This window comes from Sapajus apella, unplaced genomic scaffold, assembly GCF_009761245.1.
Source record: "Sapajus apella isolate SASKATOON/1434 unplaced genomic scaffold, GSC_monkey_1.0 scaffold155, whole genome shotgun sequence".
In the NCBI taxonomy this organism is placed as follows: domain Eukaryota; kingdom Metazoa; phylum Chordata; class Mammalia; order Primates; family Cebidae; genus Sapajus; species Sapajus apella.
Window position 1 is genome coordinate 260,167 of NW_022437095.1, and position 23,904 is coordinate 284,070.

General features: G+C 47.3%; 1 protein-coding gene across 7 annotated transcripts in view; it reads right to left on the minus strand.

Annotated features, from left to right (window-relative positions):
* The window catches only part of DIP2C (disco interacting protein 2 homolog C), a 183,871-nt gene that overhangs the window by 9,744 nt on the left and 150,223 nt on the right, over positions 1-23,904 (minus strand). For 4 of the 7 annotated variants that reach the window (XM_032266148.1, XM_032266146.1, XM_032266147.1 and 1 more), the window contains 4 exons: positions 21,755-21,784; positions 20,305-20,366; positions 3,795-3,852; positions 1,457-1,531 (listed from right to left, as the gene is read on the minus strand). In XM_032266148.1, coding sequence (XP_032122039.1) covers positions 1,457-1,531; positions 3,795-3,852; positions 20,305-20,366; positions 21,755-21,784 — 225 coding nt within the window. The remainder of the gene's footprint in view (positions 1-1,456; positions 1,532-3,794; positions 3,853-20,304; positions 20,367-21,754; positions 21,785-23,904) is intronic. The other 3 variants (XM_032266150.1, XM_032266149.1, XM_032266152.1) reach the window with 1 other exon arrangement.

The window sequence follows — 23,904 nt, forward strand, 5'->3', positions numbered from 1 at the left end:
ACATACACAAGAATGCGAGGTGATGGACAACAGAACTAACTCGGTCGTGGGATCTGTTTCACATTATGCATAAACAACGAAGCATCACAGCACATCCCTTCCTTATTATAACTTTGTCGATCACCCCTCAGAGTGGAAAACACACATCCCAGTAAGAATGTCATCTTGGAAAGTTCACCAGTTCTGGCCACCGTCAGAGGGAAGAGAATTCTGACCTTAGCCCAGCACACATCTCGGGCAGCACCTGTGGGTGCCCTCTGGGTGCTGGAGAAGCAGGCTCTGCTTTCCAGCTTTGTTTCTAGGGATGTATTTAAAGGAAACTCTGAAGTGAGAGCAGCACAGAATTTTATCTTTGTAGTTCTGATCTTCCATGTGTCTGAGAGAGTCAAGCCAGGGGCCAAAAAAAAAAAAAGACCCAGGAAGAAAAGCAAGGTGGGATGTGAGAACTGGTCAGGACTTGCTCATTAATTGTGTGTTCACCCATGCAGCATGCAGAAACGTGTTCTCAAGCGTGCTGGGGATGCAGCTGGGGCTGAGAAGGTGGCGGCTGCAGGAAGGGGGATGCCTGACGAGACGGGACAGGTGACAAGGGGAGCAAAGGTGTCCATGGCTGGACAAGGGGCTTGGTCTAATGGCATGGCAGGCCTGGCCTTGGATGGAGTAACTGGGGGGAGGGCACGCGTGCTGGCACCATGGGAGGAGGCTGGCTCCAGACACACTCTTCTCCAGTGCCCTCTGCTTCCTCATAGAAGCAGCAAGCTCACTGCTAGAAAGAAAAATGGGGAGGAAGGAGAACACATGAAACAAGTCGCCTCTCAGACTGGGGACGCCCAGCAGCACCAGGGCCTGCCTGAGATGAGGTGTCAAGAATGGAGACCAGACCACACAGCTCCACGAGGCATCTTTCTCCAGCTAAATCCCACCAGCAGCACGGGGGTGGGGAGGGGCACAGCGGCAGGGAGTGAAGAGCCAGCCAGCGTGGGCCCATCCTGAACACAACGGTGCAAAGCTGTCAAGTATCCTTGTTTGCTTTCTGATCTGAAATCAACACGTGACCTCTTGGCATTGCTGATGTCCTAGCATTACTCTTTGTGGAGGTCTCTGCCATTTTCCTGGTGAAGGACTTCTAAGTAATAACAGCGGGAACACAGAAAGCAAATTCAAAAGCTAAGAAGGAAACTCAGTCCACATGCATTATGTGTTTAAATTTTTTCTGAATTATTTGAGGAGAATATATTATACTTCCCTAAGGAAATGCCATCTTGTAATTGTGAGCTTTCATGGACTCATTTGAGCAACGAAGCTTGCTTCACTCTATTTCCAAGGCACTCATAACTCACTCAGCTCAAATGGGCGTGTGGCAGATGGAGGGTGTGTGAGCAGTTCTGATGGTGTCAAGACACGCCGAGGACACGCAACAGAAAATAACCCGGATCTCGGCGGGTGCTCAACTCACCTCTCCGAGGTGCGAGTCCCCCAGCGGTCCTTTCGTTTCTGGGTTGGCAATTATAATCCGAACCCCTGGAAGTATCTATTTGGGAGAGGAAAAGTCTCGTCAATGGAAGGAATACAGGAAGAGGCTACACACAAGCCAACCTCAATCTCGTCTTCACATCGTTTCCTTTTTAAAGACTGTTTAGAAAGCAATTAAATCAACATTATATGTCACAAAGCTATAACCCATTATACAACCACAGCCTCACAATCACGGCATCACGATCACATTCTCACTGTAATTGTTACAATATTGTATGCCATTATGGTGATCTTAAACATTTTGATTGACAATCATATCTCAATAAAGCTAAAAGAAATCTATTTAAAATCATAAAAACAACTTTTGAACAAAAACATGATAAATGATGTAACGTTTAACACAGCCTGAATTTTGCAAAATGGGAATTTTCTGTTGTTTCCATGAAGTTATTCACAATATGTACATAGATTCAATATTACATCTTACACCCTGGCACCTGGCATGGACGGAAAGTGATGCTTGCTGTCATCACTGAAGTCAGAGTCACAGAGTGACGTTTTCAGGGGTAAGTGTGGACTTGAAGATAACCCAAAATGATTCTGGCAAAACTATTTAGCAGACAACTGCTTTGGTGGTGCCAGAAGGGAAAGGTTCTGTGTCAACTGCTAGTGAAGTCTGGCGGGCTTTAATTAGGATGTCTGTGTGATATCCAGCTCATCTCCACCGAATTGTCAACTCAAGATACTGGGGAACTGCAGGTAAACATCTCTGTAATGGATGTCAATATTAAACATTTCCTTTTTCATTGAGACAGGGTCTGGCACTGTCACCCAGGCTGGAGTGTAGTGGCACAGTCACAGTTTACTGCAGCCTTAAGCAACCTCCAGCCTCAGCCCCACAAAGTGCTGGGATTACAGGCAGGAGACACTGGGTCTGGCCAGAATTTCCTTCTTAATGGAAGTTTAGCTTAGAAATATCTCACATTCCGCCGTGCGCAGTGGCTCTGTAATCCCGGCACTTTGGGAGGCTGAGGCGGGTGGATCACGAGGTCAAGAGATCGAGACCATCCTGGTCAACATGGTGAAACCCCGTCTCTACTAAAAATACAAAACATTAGCTGGGCATGGTGGCGCGTGCCCGTAATCCCAGCTACTCAGGAGATTGAGGCAGGAAAATCGCCTGAACCCAGGAGGCGGAGGTTGCGGTGAGCCGAGATCGTGCCATTGCACTCCAGCCTGGGTAACAAGAGCAAAAATCTGTCTCTGTCTCAAAAAAAAAAAAAAAAAAGAAATATCTCACATTCTACTGATATCACTTAGATAAGGAATCAAAAGTTCATTCTGGAAATGCTGCATATAGCCTGTCTCAAATCAGTTCATCTAACATTCACAATTGAGACAAAGGCAAATCATTTTATGGTAAAAACATAGACTGTCCTGGAATAGTCATGCTGTGCTTTCAGGCTGAAGTGAGACTTCAGGGCTCTGGGTTCTGCTGCTGGCGAGGTCTGCCAGACTGCTACGGTGATGGTGAGCACATTCCTCCTGCTGGAACCAACTCTGTAAAGAATTCCAACTTGCAGTCTTGCAGGCAATTTTATAAGAGGACCAGAAGCAAGATGAGATGCTATTAGAATTATATCAATGGAGAAGGAATCTGACAATTGGGGCCAAAAAGGAAAAAAAAGAGTCTTCATTTAGGTTTAAGTATGTTTATTGCCCTTTAGTTCTAGTAAAAAAACACAACCACTGTGGCAGAAACTACTAGGTATCTTTTGATAACCATTCTTTTTCACTCCCACAGTAACAGATACCCCGATTTTTAGGCAGGCCTGCAGATATTCAGAATTGATATCTCAATAGTTCCCAACCTTCTTTTTAGCTAGGTGTGGCCATGTGACCAAATTCTGATCAATGGTATTTCAGTGTAGGACAGCTTGGGAACCTCCCCTATGGTCTGCATGCTTTGTTCTCTGCTTTTTCTGTTTCTCCTCCTGCTGGCTGGAGCGGGACCAGCTGCCTCAGCCCCTGAGGTCCCCTTGGGAATCGGGATACCATGAGAAGAACAAGGCCAAAGGCACCAGCACCTGTGCTGGTTTCATGGAGCAGGAAATGCCTATTTCCCAACTTTTACCTGAGGAAAAAAGTCTAACTTGTTTAAAACACTGTTAGTTTGAGTTTCTATACTGATTGATAGGTTACTTTCCAGAAAGCTTTTGAAAAAAAAATTCTGTAAAATACATTTCTTAAAACTTAAAGGCCCATACACTCAGAAGCAAACTGACACAGAAATGCATGCTTCTTCCTATAATTCTTACCTTTCCTGATTCCATCAGGGGCAGGCTATGAGGGGATCCTCTTTCCACTAAACGGACTCTGCAAATAGAAAGATAAAATATTCCTAGATGTGTTTTCTGTCCAGTTTCCCTTTCACCAATTCAGCACGAGGTCATGAGCCCAGCAGGCTGTCAGGGAAAGTTGATTCTGAGCATCATCCAATGGCAAAGACACAAGTCACAGAAAGGGCAACCCAGTAGCAGCGGAAACAGTACCTAAAGTGATGGCCACAAAGAAAGCTGATGAAGCCGCATCTCTCAAATCTGCCAAATAACTGGAAAAATGACTCTGAACTTAAAGTAACCGTGAGTCCACTTATTTTCAGAAAAGGAAAAGAACACGGATTACAGGGCATCCTTGAAAGAGCTGTGGGTCGCCCAGGACCATGCCACCTGGTCCTGAAGCATGGATGGCTGCACTGCGGGTAGAAGCAGGGCTAGGTGTGCAGGGGCCGAGTCTCTTCCCAAGGCAGTGTGAGAAACACAGCCACAGAACAGAGAGAACTGCCGGGCCCTGACGGCAAAGCTACTCAGAAAAGAAACTCTTCAAAGAACACGTCATAGCAATTTAATCTTAAGAGCTGCAAGAACATTGCAGTGATCACAGCCAGCGCTTCGCCAACAGTCCCTCCAGGTGCATTATTTCTGTCTTTTGAGGACTTCATTACTGGTTTTGCATTTTTACCAGGTCCTAGTGGACCACGACAGTCTTCATTTACCTAAGAGGCAATTTTCATTTAAACAAAGTAAAGCAAAGCAGAAAGTGCTCAAAGGCTTGAAGACGGCAGATCTCAGGAGGACCTGCCTCCCACCTGGGGACAGACTGTGGGCAGGGAGTCTGTTGGCTCCTGAGATGCCCTTCCTACCATTGATGTGGTTTTTTTTTTTCAGAGACAGGGTCTGTCTCTGTCACCCAAGCTGGAATACAGCGGTGTCATCGTGGCTCATTGCAGTCTTGACCTGCTGGCCTTGAGCCATTCCCCCGCCTCAGCCTCCTGAGCGGCCGGGGCTACAGGTGTGTACTACCACGCCCGGCCAATTTCTATGTTTTTGTAGAGATGAGGTCTCACTACGTTGCTCAGGCTGGTCTCAATCCCGGTCTCAGGTGATCCTCCTGCCTCAGCCGCCAAAAGCGTTGAGATTATAGGCGTGAGCCACCATGCCCAGCCCTCACTGAGATTTGAACCACACTCTTAGGCACTGGGCACAGTGGTCTTCCTCTGTAACTGACAGGTGTAGTCAAAGAAAGAGGATGAAGGGGAGGGAAGGGGCAGGAGGCACCAAGAAAGAAGCCTGAGTGTCACAGGGCTCTGAGGGACAGTTCAGCATAGCCCTCTGCGAAGCATGAGGGAGGGTGTGTGCACCTCCGGGCACAGGGGTGTTCCTGCCACCAAGGGGGAGGCACCCAGCAGCATGGACGACACGCAGTGCCAGTAAATCCAGGAGCAGCGTGAAGGGCTTGGCGCAGGCGCAGCGTGTGTGTCAGTGTCTTCGGACGGGCCTTGACAGCTGCACTGCTCCTGCTGGACCCAGGGCTGTCTGCGGCCAGGGCGCCGTCTCCTGTGGCTGTTCAGTGACGGAGGCTACAGGACAATTCCTCCCACCCAACCTAGTGTGACTTCTCCTGTTACTGCAGACAGAACAGCCTGTGCCGGGGAGGATCATCTGTGGTGGAGCAGAAACAGGGAAGGCCGGTGGCACTTTCCCTTCCGCAGGAGGAGACGAGACGCTGGGGAGGCCGCCTGCACGTGTAGGCAGGAGTCTGATCAGGGAGGAGGACTTACTGGAGCCATTTCAGATTGGATGACAAGCATCAACTCTTTGGTGTTTGTCTTAAAGGGAAACCTTGCTGCTAACAGCTGATGACGGCTGCCAAAGAGTTCACATGATTCAAGCTCTTCAGGAATACACCGATAGACTGGATGACGCTGACCTCCTCCACAAAAGCCTCACTGGCTGTTTTAACACAGAATTGCAAGAAACCAAAGAACTTTCAGGAGCCAGGCAGGGTTATGCTAACTTTGGGTGGGTTACTGCTGAGACTTGCCCTGAGAATACCTAGAATTTGTGGTGCAACACAAACACGCTCTCCTCTGGACCCTGAGCGCACAGCAGCACACAGCACGAGCACACTTGAGATATCGGCAGGACGTGCCCATGCTGGACAAGGGCACTGACTCCTTCCTGCTGTGCCAGGAGGCCCGCACACGTGCCCTGATGAGCAGACAGTGGAGTCAAAAGTCGGTGAACTGTGGATTACAGAAATGGGCGATCTGCTCCAGATGAAGACGTTAGCAGAGAAGCCAGGCCAGCTGGCCAGCACGGCAATGAGAAACAGGCACCTGAAATGCGAGGAGAGGGAAAGAACAAGAGGTGGGGTCAGACGGCCCTGCCTCAGCACCCTACAAAGGCCAGGTGACCAGCCAGGGAGTGAGCCGCAGCCAAGGCTGAGGGCTATTTTGGACACACTGTTTCTGTTTCTGTGCCCAGTCCACAGTCATCTCTACTTTAGGATGTCCGAGATCCTGTCACTGGCTGGAGTCGGATGAACTGGCAGCTCTGGGAGCTGTCGCTATGGGGATGGCTTCAGAGAGGGTCTGGGAGTCACTGAGGAAACAAGGCTCTTGAGTTACAAAAGTGACAGGCAAATGCCCCGGGGCTCTGCCAGGCAGGGCACAGGCTGTGCACAGGCTGTGCAGTATTCCCAGATCTTCCTTCTCTCCATCCCTGTGAGTTTCTGCCTTGGCCTGTGCCCAGCCACTAAAGGGGCATGGAGGAAAACGAGACAGGCGAGGCTCCGGGCAGGTGTGTGCTGGCCAGCGCCTCGCCCTCTGGCCGCACATCCTTCACTCTCTCCTGCTCTTGCCCCCATACTGACCCACAGCCTCAGGAAGGGAAGCAAGATGGAATCTCAGCTGAGAACCTTGTCTGAAGTGTGGAAAACACGGAAGATCTATCATCCAGAATTTCCTCTCTGGTTAGTATGAAAAAGGTGTGCTTCATACGAAAACAGGTACAGGGTGCTAAATCACTCAGGGCCAGTCCAGGATGAAGCAGCTCAATATCCTGCTAGCAAATGCCACACAGAACTCCTTCATCTACACCAAGCTGAACAACATCCACATAGCAAAGAGAGGAAAAAAGCTGCCCCTTATCTAAGGGCAGAAGAGGCGTTTTCCTATAGAACTAGGAGATGTATCTGTAACATACACATCCAAGGGCTGATTACCTCCATGTGCAAAGAACTCATAGCAATAAACAAGGTGATCTTGGTTGTTCTCAAAGAGTGTCCTCCACAGTTACGGGGGGGCTGAGTTAAGACCCGGGTCCAACTGAGGTTGGTGCTGACTTTCTCAAACTGGGGATCATATACAAATATCACCAGTTTGGGCAAATTAAATGAGCTATGACTCTGAAGTGCTCATGGTCTGTGAGTTATAAGTAGCTGTGGTTATTAACATTTCTCAGTTAGAACCAGGTTGTAAGTTTAAAACCAAGGCATCTCCTGGCATGGTTTTACAAGAGAGAGGTGGGCTGCTGGAGGGAAGTGCAGAGGTCTGAGGACTCCAGGAGCCAGAGCAGGGCAGGAGTGCTCCATGAGGGAGGGAGAAACACACACAGAGGCAGCCAGGCTAGCCCTTTCCTGCGGGAAGTGTGACTGGGTCACCAACAGGACCAAGTGATGCCCTAAGAGGACCCTCATTATTGCAGGAGCCATTGTGCCAAGGCCCATGCCCAGCAGAGCTACCTTCTGTGGCAGAGCACCTGCCACTCAGGTCATGCTGCAAAGTCTGCTTCAGATAACTCAGGGCTGAGTAAAGCTGCCAGCTCCAGACCCAGAACTCTGTGCCGCTTTTCTTGCTGCCTCCAGCGTGCATTACTGCTGACCAAATCGGCTCCAGGAGGTGCGCACTGATACCCTCCCCAGGTAAAAGTCAGTTTTAAACAGTGCACTTACTTTCACATCAGGGCTACAACTTAACTGTGTGTCTGAATAACTCTTCCAGCCTGGCCTGTCTTCCCCCTTATTACTTCTTGACTCTAGTATAAATCCTGGACTTGTGGGGAATGAACTGTCTTTTCATCCTACGCTGTCAAGTGGACTTGAAGTTTAGACTTTTATTAGAAAAGCAGAGACAGAGAGTTGACATGAGGGTACTTGCCACTAGCCTCTAACTTGCCCTGTCCTTGAACTGCTCTCAAATTGACTCAAATTAGCAACTTGTTTCGCTAGAAGCGATGCCTCGGAAGGCTGGAGCCCTGATTGTATGGTGTAACCCTGAGTGGGGAATGAAGGCATGGTGGTCACAAGGTCTTTCTGTGAGGTCTTCATTCTTCATTAGTGCTTCCTGGCATCACACACTTGACCTCCTGGGAATGGGTGGGACGGTGCTGCTTAGATAACCCGGTTTTTCATCAGTTGTCTAACAAGAGCCATGGTCGAACCTCTCTAACCCTTCCCCACAAAGCTACAGGTGGGACTCTTTCTTCTTCCAACTGAGATTCTCACCAAGGGGCAAGAAGCCTCATCTGGGCCAGGCAAAGGGGGATGAGCACACCTGCTCTCTGCCCAGGACCACCCCCCCATGCCCTGGCAGTACCTGGAATCCTCCCACTGGCTGGCAGAGCATCCATCAGCACACCAGCTCCGGAGACATAATAACAACCGAGAAACAAAACAGCATTCTCTACCCCAACAGACAAGCGCTGGCCTTTGGCAGCACCGCCCCCACCAGAAAGACAATCGCTTCAGACAAGTGCAGCTGGAGCCATGACCAACGCCTCGGGGTGGGCACCTGATGCAGAGCACCGTCCTGTCCACCCACGCCACTGCTCAGCACTGGTCCGATGGCCACTCATGACCTGAGGGTTCATGTACCCTCTGCACCTTCAATCTCAAAAATCGGCATGAGACCAGATGCAGACAGAGCTGGTGCTGACCTCAGTGCCAACTCTGTGGCATTTCGAGGGGAGCAAATGGGACACAGAGTAACCCAGTGCCACATGGAAAGCTCAGCTGCAGTGCAGCCATGCTCACCGTTTGAGGATGGCATTTATGAATGTGCTGACGAAAAAGGAACCAGAACTTAAGATTTTAAAGTATACCTTCTTCCAAAATTAATTTGAAACATGTAAAATACCCAATACAATAAGGCCATTTGAACAACAACCTTTTAAAAATCCCCCCAAAAAGAGGAGAAATTAAATGTTTAAAAACTTTAGGCTAATTGACAGAGATGCTGTGACTGAGTCTAGTCTGCAGCCTCCTGGCAGCTAAGCTGCAGGAGAAAACTGAGGCAAGTGTTACTGCCAAAGTTGGGATTTTAAGGTCTTGCTATTTCCTTTGCAACCAGTGAAGCCCATAAGAGCATTAAAATCACAAGGAATAACAATGCTTAAAAATAACAGGCATCATGTTCACACATTCAAAACCACTAACAAAACAAATAAAACCAAAAACAAATGCACTATTGTCTCTACAAGAGGTCCTCCTGGGACTCAAGCCCTAACAAAGCCATAGATGACTGCATGAGACAGCCACAGTGGCCACCACAAAAGGCTAAGGGCAAGCAACTTGGTCATGGAAGCCCAGAAACAGATACCAATCACCCTGAAAATGAGCAACAAGAGAAAACAGAAGGCTTTCATCTAACCAACAGCATGGCACAGATGAAGTACCAAAGCATACTTTGTACACTTTTTCATGTATAGAATTATAAACTTAACCTGACCCCTCCAATCCAGACTCTTCTGCGCATCCTCTCCCCTTTTCTCTCCCTCAGGAGGAAGAGAGCTCTCTGTTCTTTTCTTCCCATAAAAGGCACCATTTGGAGGTGTGGACTGAGCCTACCTTGCAGCACAAATTGCCCTCTTCCATCTTCTTCCAAGGCCAGATGGTTTCCAAGTTTCCAAAGTGCTTAATCTCTGAATGCTAAGTCTGAGCACAGACCCCTGCTACCTAATATCCCAATCACATGCATTGATGTGCGGGGTGCAGTGGCTCATGCATGTAACCTTAGCACTTTGGGAGGCTGAGGCAGGAGGATCACTTGAGCCCAGGAGTTTGAGACCAGCCTAGACAGCGTGGTGAGACGCCGTCTCTACAAAAAATGCAAAAGTTAGCAAGGTGTGGTGGCATGCACCTGTAGTCCCAACTACTCGGGAGGCTGAGGTGGCAGGATCACTTGAGCTTGTGAGTCAGAGATCACCGTGGGCTGTGATCATGCCACTGCACTCCAGCCTGGGTGACAGAGTGACACCTGTCTCAAAAAAAAGTGTGGGGGGGAAGCATCAGTATTACTGTGGCAAAGAGTGGGATAAACTGTTTATCGCTTTATGTCCATACATAAGATTTTCATGACAAATTCCTTTGCACTGAATTAAAAAAAAAAACACAAACCCTTTTTGTTTTTGAGAACTCCTCGGCTTTAAAAAAAAATACTTTCTGAATAAGACCTCAAAAGCACAGGCCACAGAAGCAAAAACAAGCAAATGGGATTATATATAACTTAAAAGCTTCTGCACAGCAAAAGGGAACAATCAAAGTGAAAAGGCAACCTACAGAATGAAAGAACACATTTACAAACTACTCATAAGACAGGAAATTAATATTTAGGATATATAAGGAACTCAAACATCTCAACCTCAAAAGCAAAAACCCACCCAAACAAAAAACCAAACAATCTGATTTAAAAATGGGTAAATGATCCGAACATACTTCTCAAACGACATAAATGGCCAGAAAATACATGAAAAGTGCTCACATCACAAATCATCAGAGAAGTGGAAGTCTTTTTTTTAGTGAAAGCAGGTTTATTAGGAAAGAAAACGAATAAAAGAATGGCTACTCCACAGGCAGAGCGCAGCATGGGCTGCTCAGCTGCTTATACTTATCGTTACTAGAGGCGTGAAGTTCAAAACCACAACGAGACACCACCTCACTCCAGTTAAGATGACTATTATCAAAATGACAAAAAATATCAAATGCTGGTGAGGATACAGAGAGGGAGGAGAGACTCTTAGACTTGTTGCTAGGAATATAAACTAGTACAGCCACTATGGAGAGCAATATGAAGGTTCCTTACACACACACACACACACACACACACACACACACACCCCCTATGAATAGAACTACCATATGATCCAACAATCCCACTGGGGGTTTATCCAAAGGAAAGAAAATCATCTGTCTACTGGAGAGACATCTGCACTCCTGTCTACTGCAGCATGATTCACAACAGTTAAGATATGGAATCTGGGCCAGGCGCGGTGGCTCAAGCCTGTAATCCCAGTACTTTGGGAGGCCGAGGCGGGTGGATCACGAGGTCAAGAGATCGAGACCATCCTGGTCAACATGGTGAAACCCCGTCTCTACTAAAAGTACAAAAAATTAGCTGGGCATGGTGGCGCGTGCCTATAATCCCAGCTACTCAGGAGGCTGAGGCAGGAGAATTGCCTAAACCCAGGAGGCAGAGGTTGCGGTGAGCCGAGATCGCGCCATTGCACTCCAGCCTGGGTGACATGAGTGAAACTCTGTCTCAAAAACAAACAAACAAACAAACAAAAAAGATATGGAATCCAACAGCAGATGAATGGATGTGGAAAGTGTGGTATGTTACACTGGATTTCATTACGTTACAGCCGTAACATAATGAAATCCTGTCATCTGCAACAAGATGGACGAAAATGCAGGACATCACATTAAATGAAATAAGCCAGGAATAGAAAGTTAAACACTGCATGTTCTCACTCATGTGGTAGCTAAATAAAGTTGATTTCATAGAGGTACAAAATAGAACAAGAGATACTGGAGGCTGGGAAGAGAGGGATGGGGAGAGATTTGTTAAAGGGAACAAAGTCACAGCGGGATGGGGGGAATAAGTTCCAGTGTTCTGCAGGGTGACTATAACTAACAGTAATCTACTATTCAAATAGCTAGGAGGAAGACACCAAACATTTCCAAAGAAATGATGTCTGTTCCTGATCTAATACCCTCGTCTGCTCACCATGCGCTGTATGTATTGAAACGTCACTATTTACCCTATGAGCTGTACAATTATGTGCTAATTTAAAAAATAAAAAATTTAAAAATACACTTTTTAGGACAGTTTCAGATTTAAGAAAAATTGAGCAGATGGTGGAGCTCCCACGTTGCCCTACAATACAACCCAGTTTCAGAATGTGCGCACATCTGACATCAGTTACAATTAGTGAGCCAACACCAAGATGACTTAAATCCATCCTTTACTCAGGCTCCCTCACTTTCCCCCCGCAATGCCCCTTTCCCATCCCAGGACCCTACCCAGAATCCCACATGGCATTTGCCTGTCACGTCTTCTTGGGCTCCTACGGGCTGTGACCGTCTCTGAGAAATGTCCTTGATTTGCTGACCTTGACAGTTTTGAGGAGACTGGGGAGCTGTTTTGTAGGCTGCCCTTCGGTTGGGATTTGTCTGACCTTGTTCATGGACAGATGTGGGTCACAGGTGTTTTGGAGAAAGGCCTCGGAGATCAGCACCCTTCCTCTGCTCATTACCGTTGATGGTGACCTTGCACTTAGCTGGGTCACATCTGCAGGTTTTCCCCATCCCCTTCACATGCCCTCTCTGGAGGCATCACTCTGCACAGCCCATGCTGCAGAGGAGAGGGCATGTGCTCTCTTCCTGGCTTCTCAGATGCAAGGCTGCTGGCCTCATGGAGGGCACAGCCTCCTGCCTCTGGGTGACCAAGCCCATGCCCCAGGCCCAGTAGCTTTTGTTTTTAGACAGCACTTACCATGTCATGTTTACATGCAGAGGCAACACTGTTGATACTGGAGGGAGGGGATGTTGGTCAGCCCAAGGGCCGTGAGCAGACAGTAGAGTGCTGGGGTCTGGGGAAGGTGGAGGGGTCAGGAGAAAAGGCAGCAGCACGGGATCATGGTGAGTGGGAAATGCTCATTGTTTCATTTAGGAGATAAACTGAGGCCCTGAAAGTCTTAAAGTTGCACTGATGCGGCAAAGGGAAATAAAAAATTAGAAAATTAGAAAATGGGATGTGAAGACTCAAAATATCAATGAGTTTAAACACAGACACAGTCTCTCTGGGATATGGATGGTAATTCTAAAAAAAGCACAGACAAAAATATTATGGCAACAAGGCTGCCTCTTCCTTCTCCTGAAAACACGCCTCGGAGGGGCAGGACCCAGAGCCCGCCTCTGGCAACCATCCTGGCTTGCTTGCAGCCGGCCATGGTGCTCCATGGCTGCTCTCCTTCCACACACATCCGGCTAGGGAATTTTTGAAGAGTGGGGAGCCAGAGAGGCGGAAGCCGTGCAAACCAGGCTATGGGAGGATGGCAGAGCCTCGCAGGAGACTCTCCCGTCCAAATAGCACAAGTGACATGGTGTAAATGTCAATTATTTCCTTTTCATTCAGTTTTTTCCACTGGGTAGTCATCTGTTTTCTAGTGGATTGCAAGTTCTGTTTAAGGAATCATGAAAGCCATACTGTCCCTTACTCAATGATCATGTCTGAAGCTGGGCAAGACGATGGATTAGAAGGCTGTTCATGCTTGAAGACAACCAGAGCAGAAGAAATAAAGTAGAAAAATATTAACTAATCATAAGAAAAAAGGCATTTGCATGAGTACATACACAAAATCGTATATCCACGTAAAGATATAACTACATCAGCTAATTGTACCGAGACCTACAGCCAGCACTGTCCCAAGCACCTGATGCACACGAAGAATCCTCCTAACAACGTCAGGAGTGGCATCGCTACCGCCATTTCACAGGCAGAGAAAGTAAAACACAAGAAGGCAACCTGTGCAGGATCTCATGGCCAGAAAGTGATAGATCTGAGGCCAGACAGTGGGGCCTGAGCCTAATCCAAGCGCCTGTTAGATTCATTGCAGCCAAACAACTCTGAGGCTCAGCTAGGGTACCCAAGGGATGGGGGAGTGAGGGTGAGGCTCCTGGGTACACCTGCTGGGGCAGTCACCTGAGGAGCATGTGACACACTGAGAAGCCAGAGCGAAAAGTACGGTCATGTCCCTTGATGACATGGAGACATCCTGAGAGATGAGTTGTCAATCGACTGCGTCATGGTGCAAACACCATGAGTGCCCTACACACACCTGGATGGGGGAGCGTCCTGTGTCATCGTGCACACACCATGAGTGCCCTACACACACCTGGACGGGGGAGCCTCCTGACTGTGTCATCGTGCAAACAGCACAAGTGCCCTACACACACCTGGACGGGGGAGCCTCCTGCGTCATCGTGCACACACCATGAGTGCCCTACACACACCTGGACGGGGGAGCCTCCTGTGCTCCTATGCTGTGTGGTATGGCCAAGTGCTCCCGGGCTGCATGCCTGGACAGCACGTGACTACATACACAGAAAACACAACAGCATTTCTGTATCTAGACATAGAAAAGGGACAGTAAAAAATGCTGTAAAGAGATTAAAAAAAAAAACAGTGCACCTGTATAGGAAACTTACCCATAAATAGAGCTTGCAGGGCTGGAAGCTGCTCTAGGTGAGCAGGTGGTGAGGTCACACAAAGGGCAAAGACCTCACTGGACACGGCTGTCAACTTTATAAGCACTGTGCCCGTAAGCGACACTAAATCTACATGAAAATTCCTCTGCTAAATAAATTAATCTCCATTTACCGTAACTTTACGCTGTAAATTGCTAAAAGCTTTTTGACTCATTTATAAAAACACAGATTAAAACATATTGTAGAACTGTACAATTTTTCCTTATATCCTTATAAGCTTCTAATTAAAAGCTTTTTACTTTTTAAACTTTTTTTGTTAAAAACTAATAGACACACACATTAATCTGGGCCTCCACAGGGTCAGTATCACTGAAATTGCTGCCTTCCACCTCCACATCTTGTCCCACTCAAGGTCTTTAAGGCAATGACATGCATGGAGTTGTGATCTCCCATGGGAACAATGCCTTCTTCCAGATTCCTCCTGAAGGACCTGCTGAGGCTGTCTTACAGTTAACTTTCCATTGTAACTGGAATGTACTCCAAGATAAAGATCAATGATAAGTAACAAACACGACGGCTACGACGTCAAAAATTCCTCTGAAAAAACTCCTCCATCGTCAGAGGAATTTTTGGTTTCACTGCAGTCTTGGGGAACCACTGTCGTTTAGAGAACAGTGTCTTGGGGACCACTGCGGTCCGTCATTGACAGAAACGTCACTAGGCAGCACATGACTAATTCAGTAAAGGGGCATGGGCTCCACTTACAGCCAAGCTCCCAGTCTGCTGAAACCACAGGCCATGATGAGTGCACTAAAGACCAGCTGGAGAACTCTGGCACCCTCCCAGTGAATCCTTCTCATGCACACATGTATGCACACGAATGTACTCACATACAACATACTTCCACATGCAGGCACATGTGTGCATACTTGTAACACAACTCCACATACAAAACATAAGGCAATACTAAGACTCAATTTAAATGTACACATGCACATACATGCAACACACACAATATTCACATAGCCAACACAGCACAAATGCATCTGCATGCACACATGTACACATGCAACATACTTACACACATAAAATTCAGTACACTACACTCACATGCACAAACTCACACTTGCACACACATGCACGAGTGTGCACTTGCATTCTTGCAGACCCTCATACATTTGTACCACACACCCACTCACCCATGCAACATACACATGCATGCTCATACTTGCATGTACTCATGTGTGTACAAATACATGCTACATATTTGGATGCACACACAAGATGTGCAAAGCCATAAACATGTACAACAGTCGAAACAGTCATAATTGCAACACACTTGCAACACACTCGACACACATGCACGTGTCTATATTTGAAGCACACAATATACACAATACACTCATGCACATGCAAGTGCAGTTGAAACATGCAATATTGCACACACAGGCACACTTGCAACACAAAACAGCATCATATATACACAATACTCTTGCACAAACTCGTACTTTCATGCACGTGTGCACTTACATCATACTTGTACCCAGATCACACCCACCCATGCGACATGACACAGGCAAGCTCACATACACACACAAACTCACATTCACTTATGTGCAGACACTACACTCACACACTTGCAACACACACACATGCAGGTACACATACCACACTCACACATGCACTGAGACACACACACAAGGACCTGACTGGGTGGAAGGCTGCTGTTTAGCTGTTTGTCTTGATCTCTATCTTCACTCCTTCCACTCTGCTGCTAAGTCTCAAGTCTACTGATGCACTTTTATTCTGTGCCCCTGCCCTCAGGATCTTGATACCTGGGCTAACCACTCGGTTGGAATTAATTTAATGTCTATGCTTTTCTGGTAATACTCTTTAACTATGACCTCAAGTTACAAGCCCTGAGGAAGCTAAGAAAGTTTTCATTCTCGGACCTTACACCAGTGTAATGTTCATAAGATCTAACAAATTGCTAAAACTATTTCTTTCTGAAACAAGGTCTTGCTCTGCCGCCCAGGCTGGAGTGCAGTGGTGTGATCACAGTTCACTGTAGCCTTTAACTCCTAGGCTCAAGCAGTCCTCCCACCTCAGCCTCCTGAGTAGCCAGGAATACCGGCACATGCCACCACACCTAGCTAATTAAAAAATTTGTAGAGATGGAGTCTTGCTGTGTTGCCCAGGCTAGTCTCAAAACTCTTGTGCTCCAGTGATTCTCCTGCCTCAGCCTCCCAAAGCACTGGGATTACAGGTGTGAGCCCCTGTGCCCAGCCTTAAAACCCCATCTTTAACTGTGGACAAATATCTATATTTTTTCCTATCTAAAGTCTGAAAAACTCAAGTATTCATGGAAAGACCAAATTGGAAGTTACGAGAGACTATTGAATTCATTTTAAATGAGTAACATTGTAAAGAATATTTTAAAAATGAACAGTCTCTTTCAGATAGTCTCAACTGTTTCATCATTTCCTTCCTGCACATATGGGACTCTGATCTGTACCAGAAGCAAGGAGAATGTGTCTCCTTGCTCTGTGATGCAGAAACACTCTCCAGGGTGACCTGTGCAGATGCAGGAGGGTCCCACCCACCATGGCGCCATGAATAAAAAGGCATCAGAAACAGAGGCAGAAAACCAAGTAGCAGTGGCTAACAGACCTGTCTGGCCACTGACGTCCACCATGGTGGTCTTCCTCTGTAAGCCTTCACTCTCCACCTCTCTCAAGGAAATTGCATGTGCATACCAATAAGTTAACCTTCTCCAGAGTAATTAGATGATAATTGGGCAGGTACCGTGGAGCTCCCAAGTGAATGTGCCGTTAAAGTGACAGAACAGTAATTAATCCCGTGATAAAACCTAATGCAGATCAAGTGAGAAAACCACTATCCCATTTTTAGAGGAAGAATAACAAGAAATAAACAGGGTCAGTGCTTTTGGTGGCTCTCACTTCATGTCCCTCAGCTGCTGGCCTTGGACTGTCTCTTCTCACCCTCTGTAGCCAGCTGCCCTGGGCCTGTGGAACAGAAGAGGCAAGTCCTCTGTCATCACTCAGCTGCCAGAGCCCAGTGACAGCGTCTGCCCCAGTCCGATACTTCACAGAGTTCCTTGACATCGTCCTCACAGGTGCCTGGGAAGACTGGTTTTACTGCACCTGTTCTGAGCACCCTCAAAGCTCCTGCTGAAATGCAATTCCCAGGGTTGGAGGTGGGGCCTATCGGGAAGAGTGGGAGTCATGTGGGCGGATCCCTCAAATAGGTGTAGGAACTCCCTGGGGGTGAGCGGGTTCTCGCCCTACCAGCTCCCAGGTGAGCCAGTGGCTAAAGAGTCTGTCCCCCCCATCCCCTCCTCCCACGTGTGATCTCTGCACATGCAGCTTCTTTCCCTCCACCGTGAGTGACGAACCCTGAGGTCTGACCAGAGGCAGATGCAGGTACACTTCCAGTAGAGCCTGCAGAACCCTGAGTCAAATACACTTTTTTTTATAATAGTCACCCAGCCTCTGGTGTTCCTTATGGAGACTGAAACTGACTAAGGCAAGAGGGAAGCTGAGGTGACAGAGAATAACACCTCATCCCAAAGATGCTGACCTCTGACCTGTGTGACCCAGAGCGCCCTTCTGCCAGTGGCTTCAGCACAAGGCGTGTTACATGCTGGTAAAGGTCAGAAGTAACGCTGGAGATTAAAGCTGGATGACATTTTTACCCAGGAAATATTTAAGGGTGGTTGAAGGAAGGAGAGGGCGTTGGAGCTGAGCTTGGAAGACTGGAAGAAGGCCCCTGAGGCCAGAATCCCTGGAGTAGGCTGGGGGCCGTGGGCTGCAGGCTGTGAGTGGGTGCTGGAGGCACTGGAAGACGAGGCTGGGACACTGCTGAGTTCTCTGCACTGGGGTTAAGGGAGAAGGGGCCCAGCCAGACGGAGGGGCACAGACCTGGTCAGAAAGGTCAAAGAAGAGAACATCGTGAGAAAAAAAAAACGGAAAGGAATGAGGGAGAGTGAGAGCAGCCCCAGGAGCAGGGAGGGAAGGGTAGCGTCTCCCACCCAAGTGCACAGGAGGAAGAGCAGCACAGGCTGCCTCTGGAGGCCAGCAGGGAGCAGTTCAGGGGTGCCCGGGCAGGGCCTGGTGAAAGGAAGTCCCTCTGCCATGCAGCGCCAGACTTTGTTTTTGCTCTTTGTAAGTAAAATGCTGAGGACGCAGGGAGGGTCTGAGTTTTGTGAAGACATCCGGCATCCGAGGAGCTCCTCTTGGTGCTGCTCAAAGGCAAGAGCCAGCGCCGTGAGTGCTGACGGGAGCCACACTGTAGCGTGTGGGAACCTGACGTGGACGGCGCGCTCCTGTTCCCTATGTACTCTCACTTCCATCTCAGTTGCTCTCCAAAGGAGCCAGCAGCCTAGTCAGGGCAAAGTTTGCTCTTTAAGGGCCAGGCCATACACAGAACTGCATGAATGTGTTCTTTGATGAGCTACTGCTCACTTCTTCAGGAAGTTATACAATTATAAGATGTTTTCCAAAGAATTCTTATGGGGAGTCAAGCAGATTTGTTTTAAAGCCCAAAAGTGATTATTTAGAAAATTATATGCCCAGAAACAAGTTATCTAATCTCAAATGACATTTCTGATTTCTCTAAGTGTTCCAGTCTGAACTTTGTCCCTGGCAGCTGGTGACCCTGGGGCAGGTGACGTCTCTGGTCCTCAGCCTGTAGGGCCTCTCTAGGGCTTCTAGGTGGCCGCCACTTATCTGTAATTTCTTAACTCTGCAGCCAGTGGGTCGTCGACCGGAGGTTCTGATACAAGAGCCACAGGGCCAGGCACACATCCACAAGTGTGAACCGTCAGGGCAGCCACGGCTCCTGGACCTGTGAGCGCTCAGCCACGGGCTGTTCCACGCAGGCTGCTGGGCAGCATCTCTGCCTCCCCTCACCAGATGCCAGCTGAGCCACTGCTCACACTGTGATGACTGAAAATGCCTCCAGGCACACCAGACCTCCCTGGGGGCACAGACACACACAGCAACACGTCACAGAGCAGCTGCTGGTGGTGATAAGGGCAGACACCACGTCCCACGCACTTCATCTAAGCCACAGTGAACGGTCATGTCTGGTCACCAAGTGGAAAACAACCTGTTTCAATGGGGAAGTCTGCAGTAAAAATGACAGCATTCTTTCCTTCCTCTCTAGAGGAAGGTGAGCAGGTGAGACTCCTCTAAAGGGCTTTTCATCCTGCTGAACTCTATCATCCCTGCCTCCTGGAGACGTTCTCACACACTCACCAAGAACTCCACTTTTCTTCTCCGGGGCTGCTTAGGAGGCCGTATAGAAAAGGTGACCCCTAACCCCTATTTTAAGCACCTTCACAAAACATTTCCATTCATGTAAAGAAATGCGGGCAGGATGCTGACATTTTATGAGGTGCAAAATAGTGCCTGACTAAAATGGCCAAGGAAAAGAACTGAGCACCTGCCCCTGATGAGACAGTCAGATAAAGCGGCCCTGGCCACATTCTTCCTGCCACTGCTGTCCCGCAGCAGGTTTTTCTTTTTTTTTTTTTTTTTTTTTTTTTTTTTTTTTTTTTTTTTTTTTTTTGAGACAGAGTCTTGTTCTATTGCCCAGGCTGGAGTGCAGAGGTGCGATTCTCCTGACTCAGCCTCCCAAGTAGCTGGGATTACAAGTGCCTGCCACCATACCTGGCTAATTTTTAGTGCAGACAGGGTTTTGCCATGTTGCCCAGGCTGGTCTCAAACTCCTTATCTCAGGTGATCCGCCTGCCTTGGCCTCCCAAAGTGTTGGGATTACAGGAGTGAGCCCCTATGCCCAGCCAGTTTTCTAATTGTAAAGTTCAGGCCAATGCCTAACTCCACCACGTCACTCACAACAGCCATGCTCTGAGCAGGTAAACATCACACGCACCACTTCTCCTACACGGATACTTGCAAGGCCACAGAACAGAAAATAAAAAGGAAAACAAAAAAAAACCCCAGCAACATACAGTACCTGTCATGCCTCAGGGCCCTCATGTCCACGTAGACAGTGGTTGGGTCAGGTCCTGAGGTCCCCTGCAAGCAACAACACAGGGTGTTTAGTTCAAGTTTATGTGGAAGATCAGGGTGTACGCTTCTTCTAGCTGGGAAACATTTCTTAGGTAAAATCTTAAAGTGAAAAATAAAACTAAATGCATTTAGACCAACAACCTCTCCAAGGCACCACCTATTAGCTTTCAGTTTGATAACCTAAATTCCAGAAGGAATACCTGATTAGGATAATAGGATAATACTGGATTCACACAGCTTGACCACCGATATACAGAAATAGAAGAGAGAAGAGATAAGCCACACACTGTGCCAATTAAAAGGAAACTGCCAGGATGGCGGCTGCCGCAAAAGCAGGTGGGAATGGGATGAAGCATCTTTATGGAGAAACTTTTACTACATGCATCCACCTTTAAAAACAAAAGGTGTATTCTGAGGGCCCAGGGCAGTGAAGCAGATGTGTGACGTGGATGGACAGGTCAGGGAGGAAGAGGTGAGGGCAGCATCTTGATCCTCCGGCCTCAGGAGGACATTTTTGGCCGAGACATAGGTCAGAGAAGGGGTATTTTATCCTGGTAAGCTATGCAGGACTTTGCGGTCTGAGCCATTGGGCAGTTGATTTTACACAGGGATCCAGAAATCTTATCTTGGCACCATAAACTGCTTGAAAAATTACACCATGTTGACTTCTGACCAGTTACCTCTGTCCAGATAAGAGCAGTTTCATTAGGTCTCACTACAAACCAAAATTGTATGCCCACTTTTTGGGAAGGCAATATAATACCTTGGTTGGAAAGAAGACTGAATCTACAATAAATTTACCAAAAAATAAGGAATCCCTTCGGACTTCATTTGAAGAATTACACTAAAATTCTTCAGGAGAGAATTTCAATTTTTGTACTAAATGCATAAAATTGTCTTACACTGTTTATATATAAGGAAAAAAAACAAAGACAATGTCATTAAAGCATACCATAGTACTCAGTAACCCTGGGCTGTGGTATCTCACCACCGAGATCAAGAAAAAGAACAAAACATGCGAGTCAGCTGTGCAGCAAAGCCGCGCCGCAGACCAGCGCTGAGCAGAGAACCAGCCACAGTGAGTAATGCAAAAGACACAGCCACGGAGGGTCAATTAAGAATAAACAAGCAAATGGAAAACAGGTGGAGAATGAAATAAAACAGAGACGACCCAAACCGGCAAAGGAACCACTGACCGCACCACGGGAAGACAGCGTCGGCTCCGCCTGAGGCCTCAACGCGACACCACCGGGCCGGCAGCACCCATGATCCCAGGGCCCACAGACCCCCAGCCAATCTGCACTCAACTGCTATTCTGTCCCACGGCTGGATGCGCGCAAGGCAGCAGGGCTAGGCAAGGAGGCACGGGTGTGACAGACAGGAAAGTCCCCTACCTGCTCGGCCAGGGTCCACAGCCTGTGAGGCTACAGCAGCAGAAGGGCAAGGACAAGAAGAGAGGAGAGAACACCAGACAACAGAAACCCACACGCACAACACACAGACACACATGACCCGACAGTGAAAAATGGGATAGAGAAGAGGGAGGGGTGGGGAGGAGAATGCGAAAAGCAGGAAACAAAATGAAAAGAAGATCAAAAACAACATCAAAGATGGAAATCATTAAAATTAATCACTGTATCGTTAAAGGCTAAAAGAAATGTTTTAAAGATGTCAGCATATCCACAGAGCAACAGAAGAGGCGGCAGCAGGTGACTGGCCGAGTGACTTTTCAACACATAAGGTAAATGGTGCACGGCAGAGTCTCACTCACGGTGCTCTTTCTGAGGGACGCGGGAGGGCAAGTTTTATTTGCTAAATCTGTTAAGGTAGTTCCAAATTTCTGATCCTAGTGACAAAGGAGGGCCTGCAGCATTTACATCTGAAACTGGGGCTCTAGTCCTATCCACCTACATGATCAGGCGAAAGCAGAGGCCACTGTGCATCTGAAGCCTGAGAGAATCTGACGCTGAGCTCTCTGCAGTCTGCTCAGCAGCCTCATGAGGAGTTTCCACTCCAGCAAACATCCTCTGTTGCTGTTCCCCAAGGACACCTCCATTTGTTTTCTTCTCCTCCTCATCTTCCATGGCTGTGGTCCCTGCCTGCTGCCTGTATTAAATCACCTACCTCAGCTGCTGGACAATTCCAGAAAGCAACCTGGCTAAGCTCCTTGGATGCAAGGTATTTTTCCCTATGTCACTTATCTGTCTTTCCCAAATATTCCCAAGAAGTACAAAGAGTAGAAGATCTTCCCCAGGTGCCTGGATTGATGCATGCCTGTTCTTTGTGTGTACGGCCCAGCACCCACCCACACCCTATGACGACAACAGGCAGACACTAGAGACACAGCCGCAGCAGTCAAAAGGGAGTTCTGAACTGGGATTCTTCAGGCTGAAATTTGGTAACAAAGCCAGATGGAAAAACTGCCACCACTCACAACAGAGCCAAGTCTATGAAAATAAGCAATGACTCAAGATTAAAAAAAAAAAAAACATTCATGATTCCACTTTTCTGTTACTTCACTAGGGTAATTATGGCTACCACCCTCTCTCAGCATCCTTATCTTTAAAAAACAGAGGCAGGGCATGAAAACAGAAAATAATTGGTCAATAAAGGCATGTACATTCCAAACATACAGTGAGTGGACTTTTGCTGAATATATTCAAGCTGAATGCAGTGATTTAATTTCCTTCCTTCGTGATTCCTTGAAACCCAAATATTAACTGGAATGAAAGTAAGTCAACATTCTCTCTAAATTATCTTAATTCAGAAATTCTATTATAATGGCTCAAGGTAGTATCTCAGAAAACAACGTGCATGGCTAGTCCTTCCTTCCCGTCTTGCATCACGTGGAGGAGGCAGCACTGCACCTGCAGCCAACTGGGCTGAAGCATGAATGGGGAAGAATTTGTGAAGGGGGCGAAGAGGAAAGATACAGATGCCTACAAATTACAACATCCCTGAGCTACAAAATCTGAAATTTCAAGATACATGTTGAGCGAGTATTTAACAAAATCTTCATATTGTCAAAGAATGCTATCCTTAAAGAGATCCGTAATGCAAAAGAATGCCTCTCAGTATTTAAGAATCAAATACTTGCAAAAAGGATCCACAGAAACACAGCATTATCCATTCCAACTAAAACCTATTCAGAAACAAGATAAAGCATTTTTGAAATTCAAAGTTATAGTAATGAGGAAAAAGGAACCACATTAAAATTCAGTTACATAATAAAAACGTTAAAGACTCAGCCTTCCATATCCCTGAGTTTTGCATCTTTACATTTAACCAACCTTGGTTCACAAATATTTGAAAAAACTGCACCAGTACTCAACGGGAACAGACATTTTCTTGTAGTAATTCCCTGAACGATACAGTACAACCATTTACACAGCATTTACATTACATTAGGCATTATAAGTCATTTAGAGATGATTGAAGGTACGCCAGAGGATGTGCATAGGTTCTATGCAAATGCTGTGCCATTTTCTAGCAGGGACCTGAGTGTCCGTGGACTTAGGTATCCATGGGGACTCTGGAAACCTGT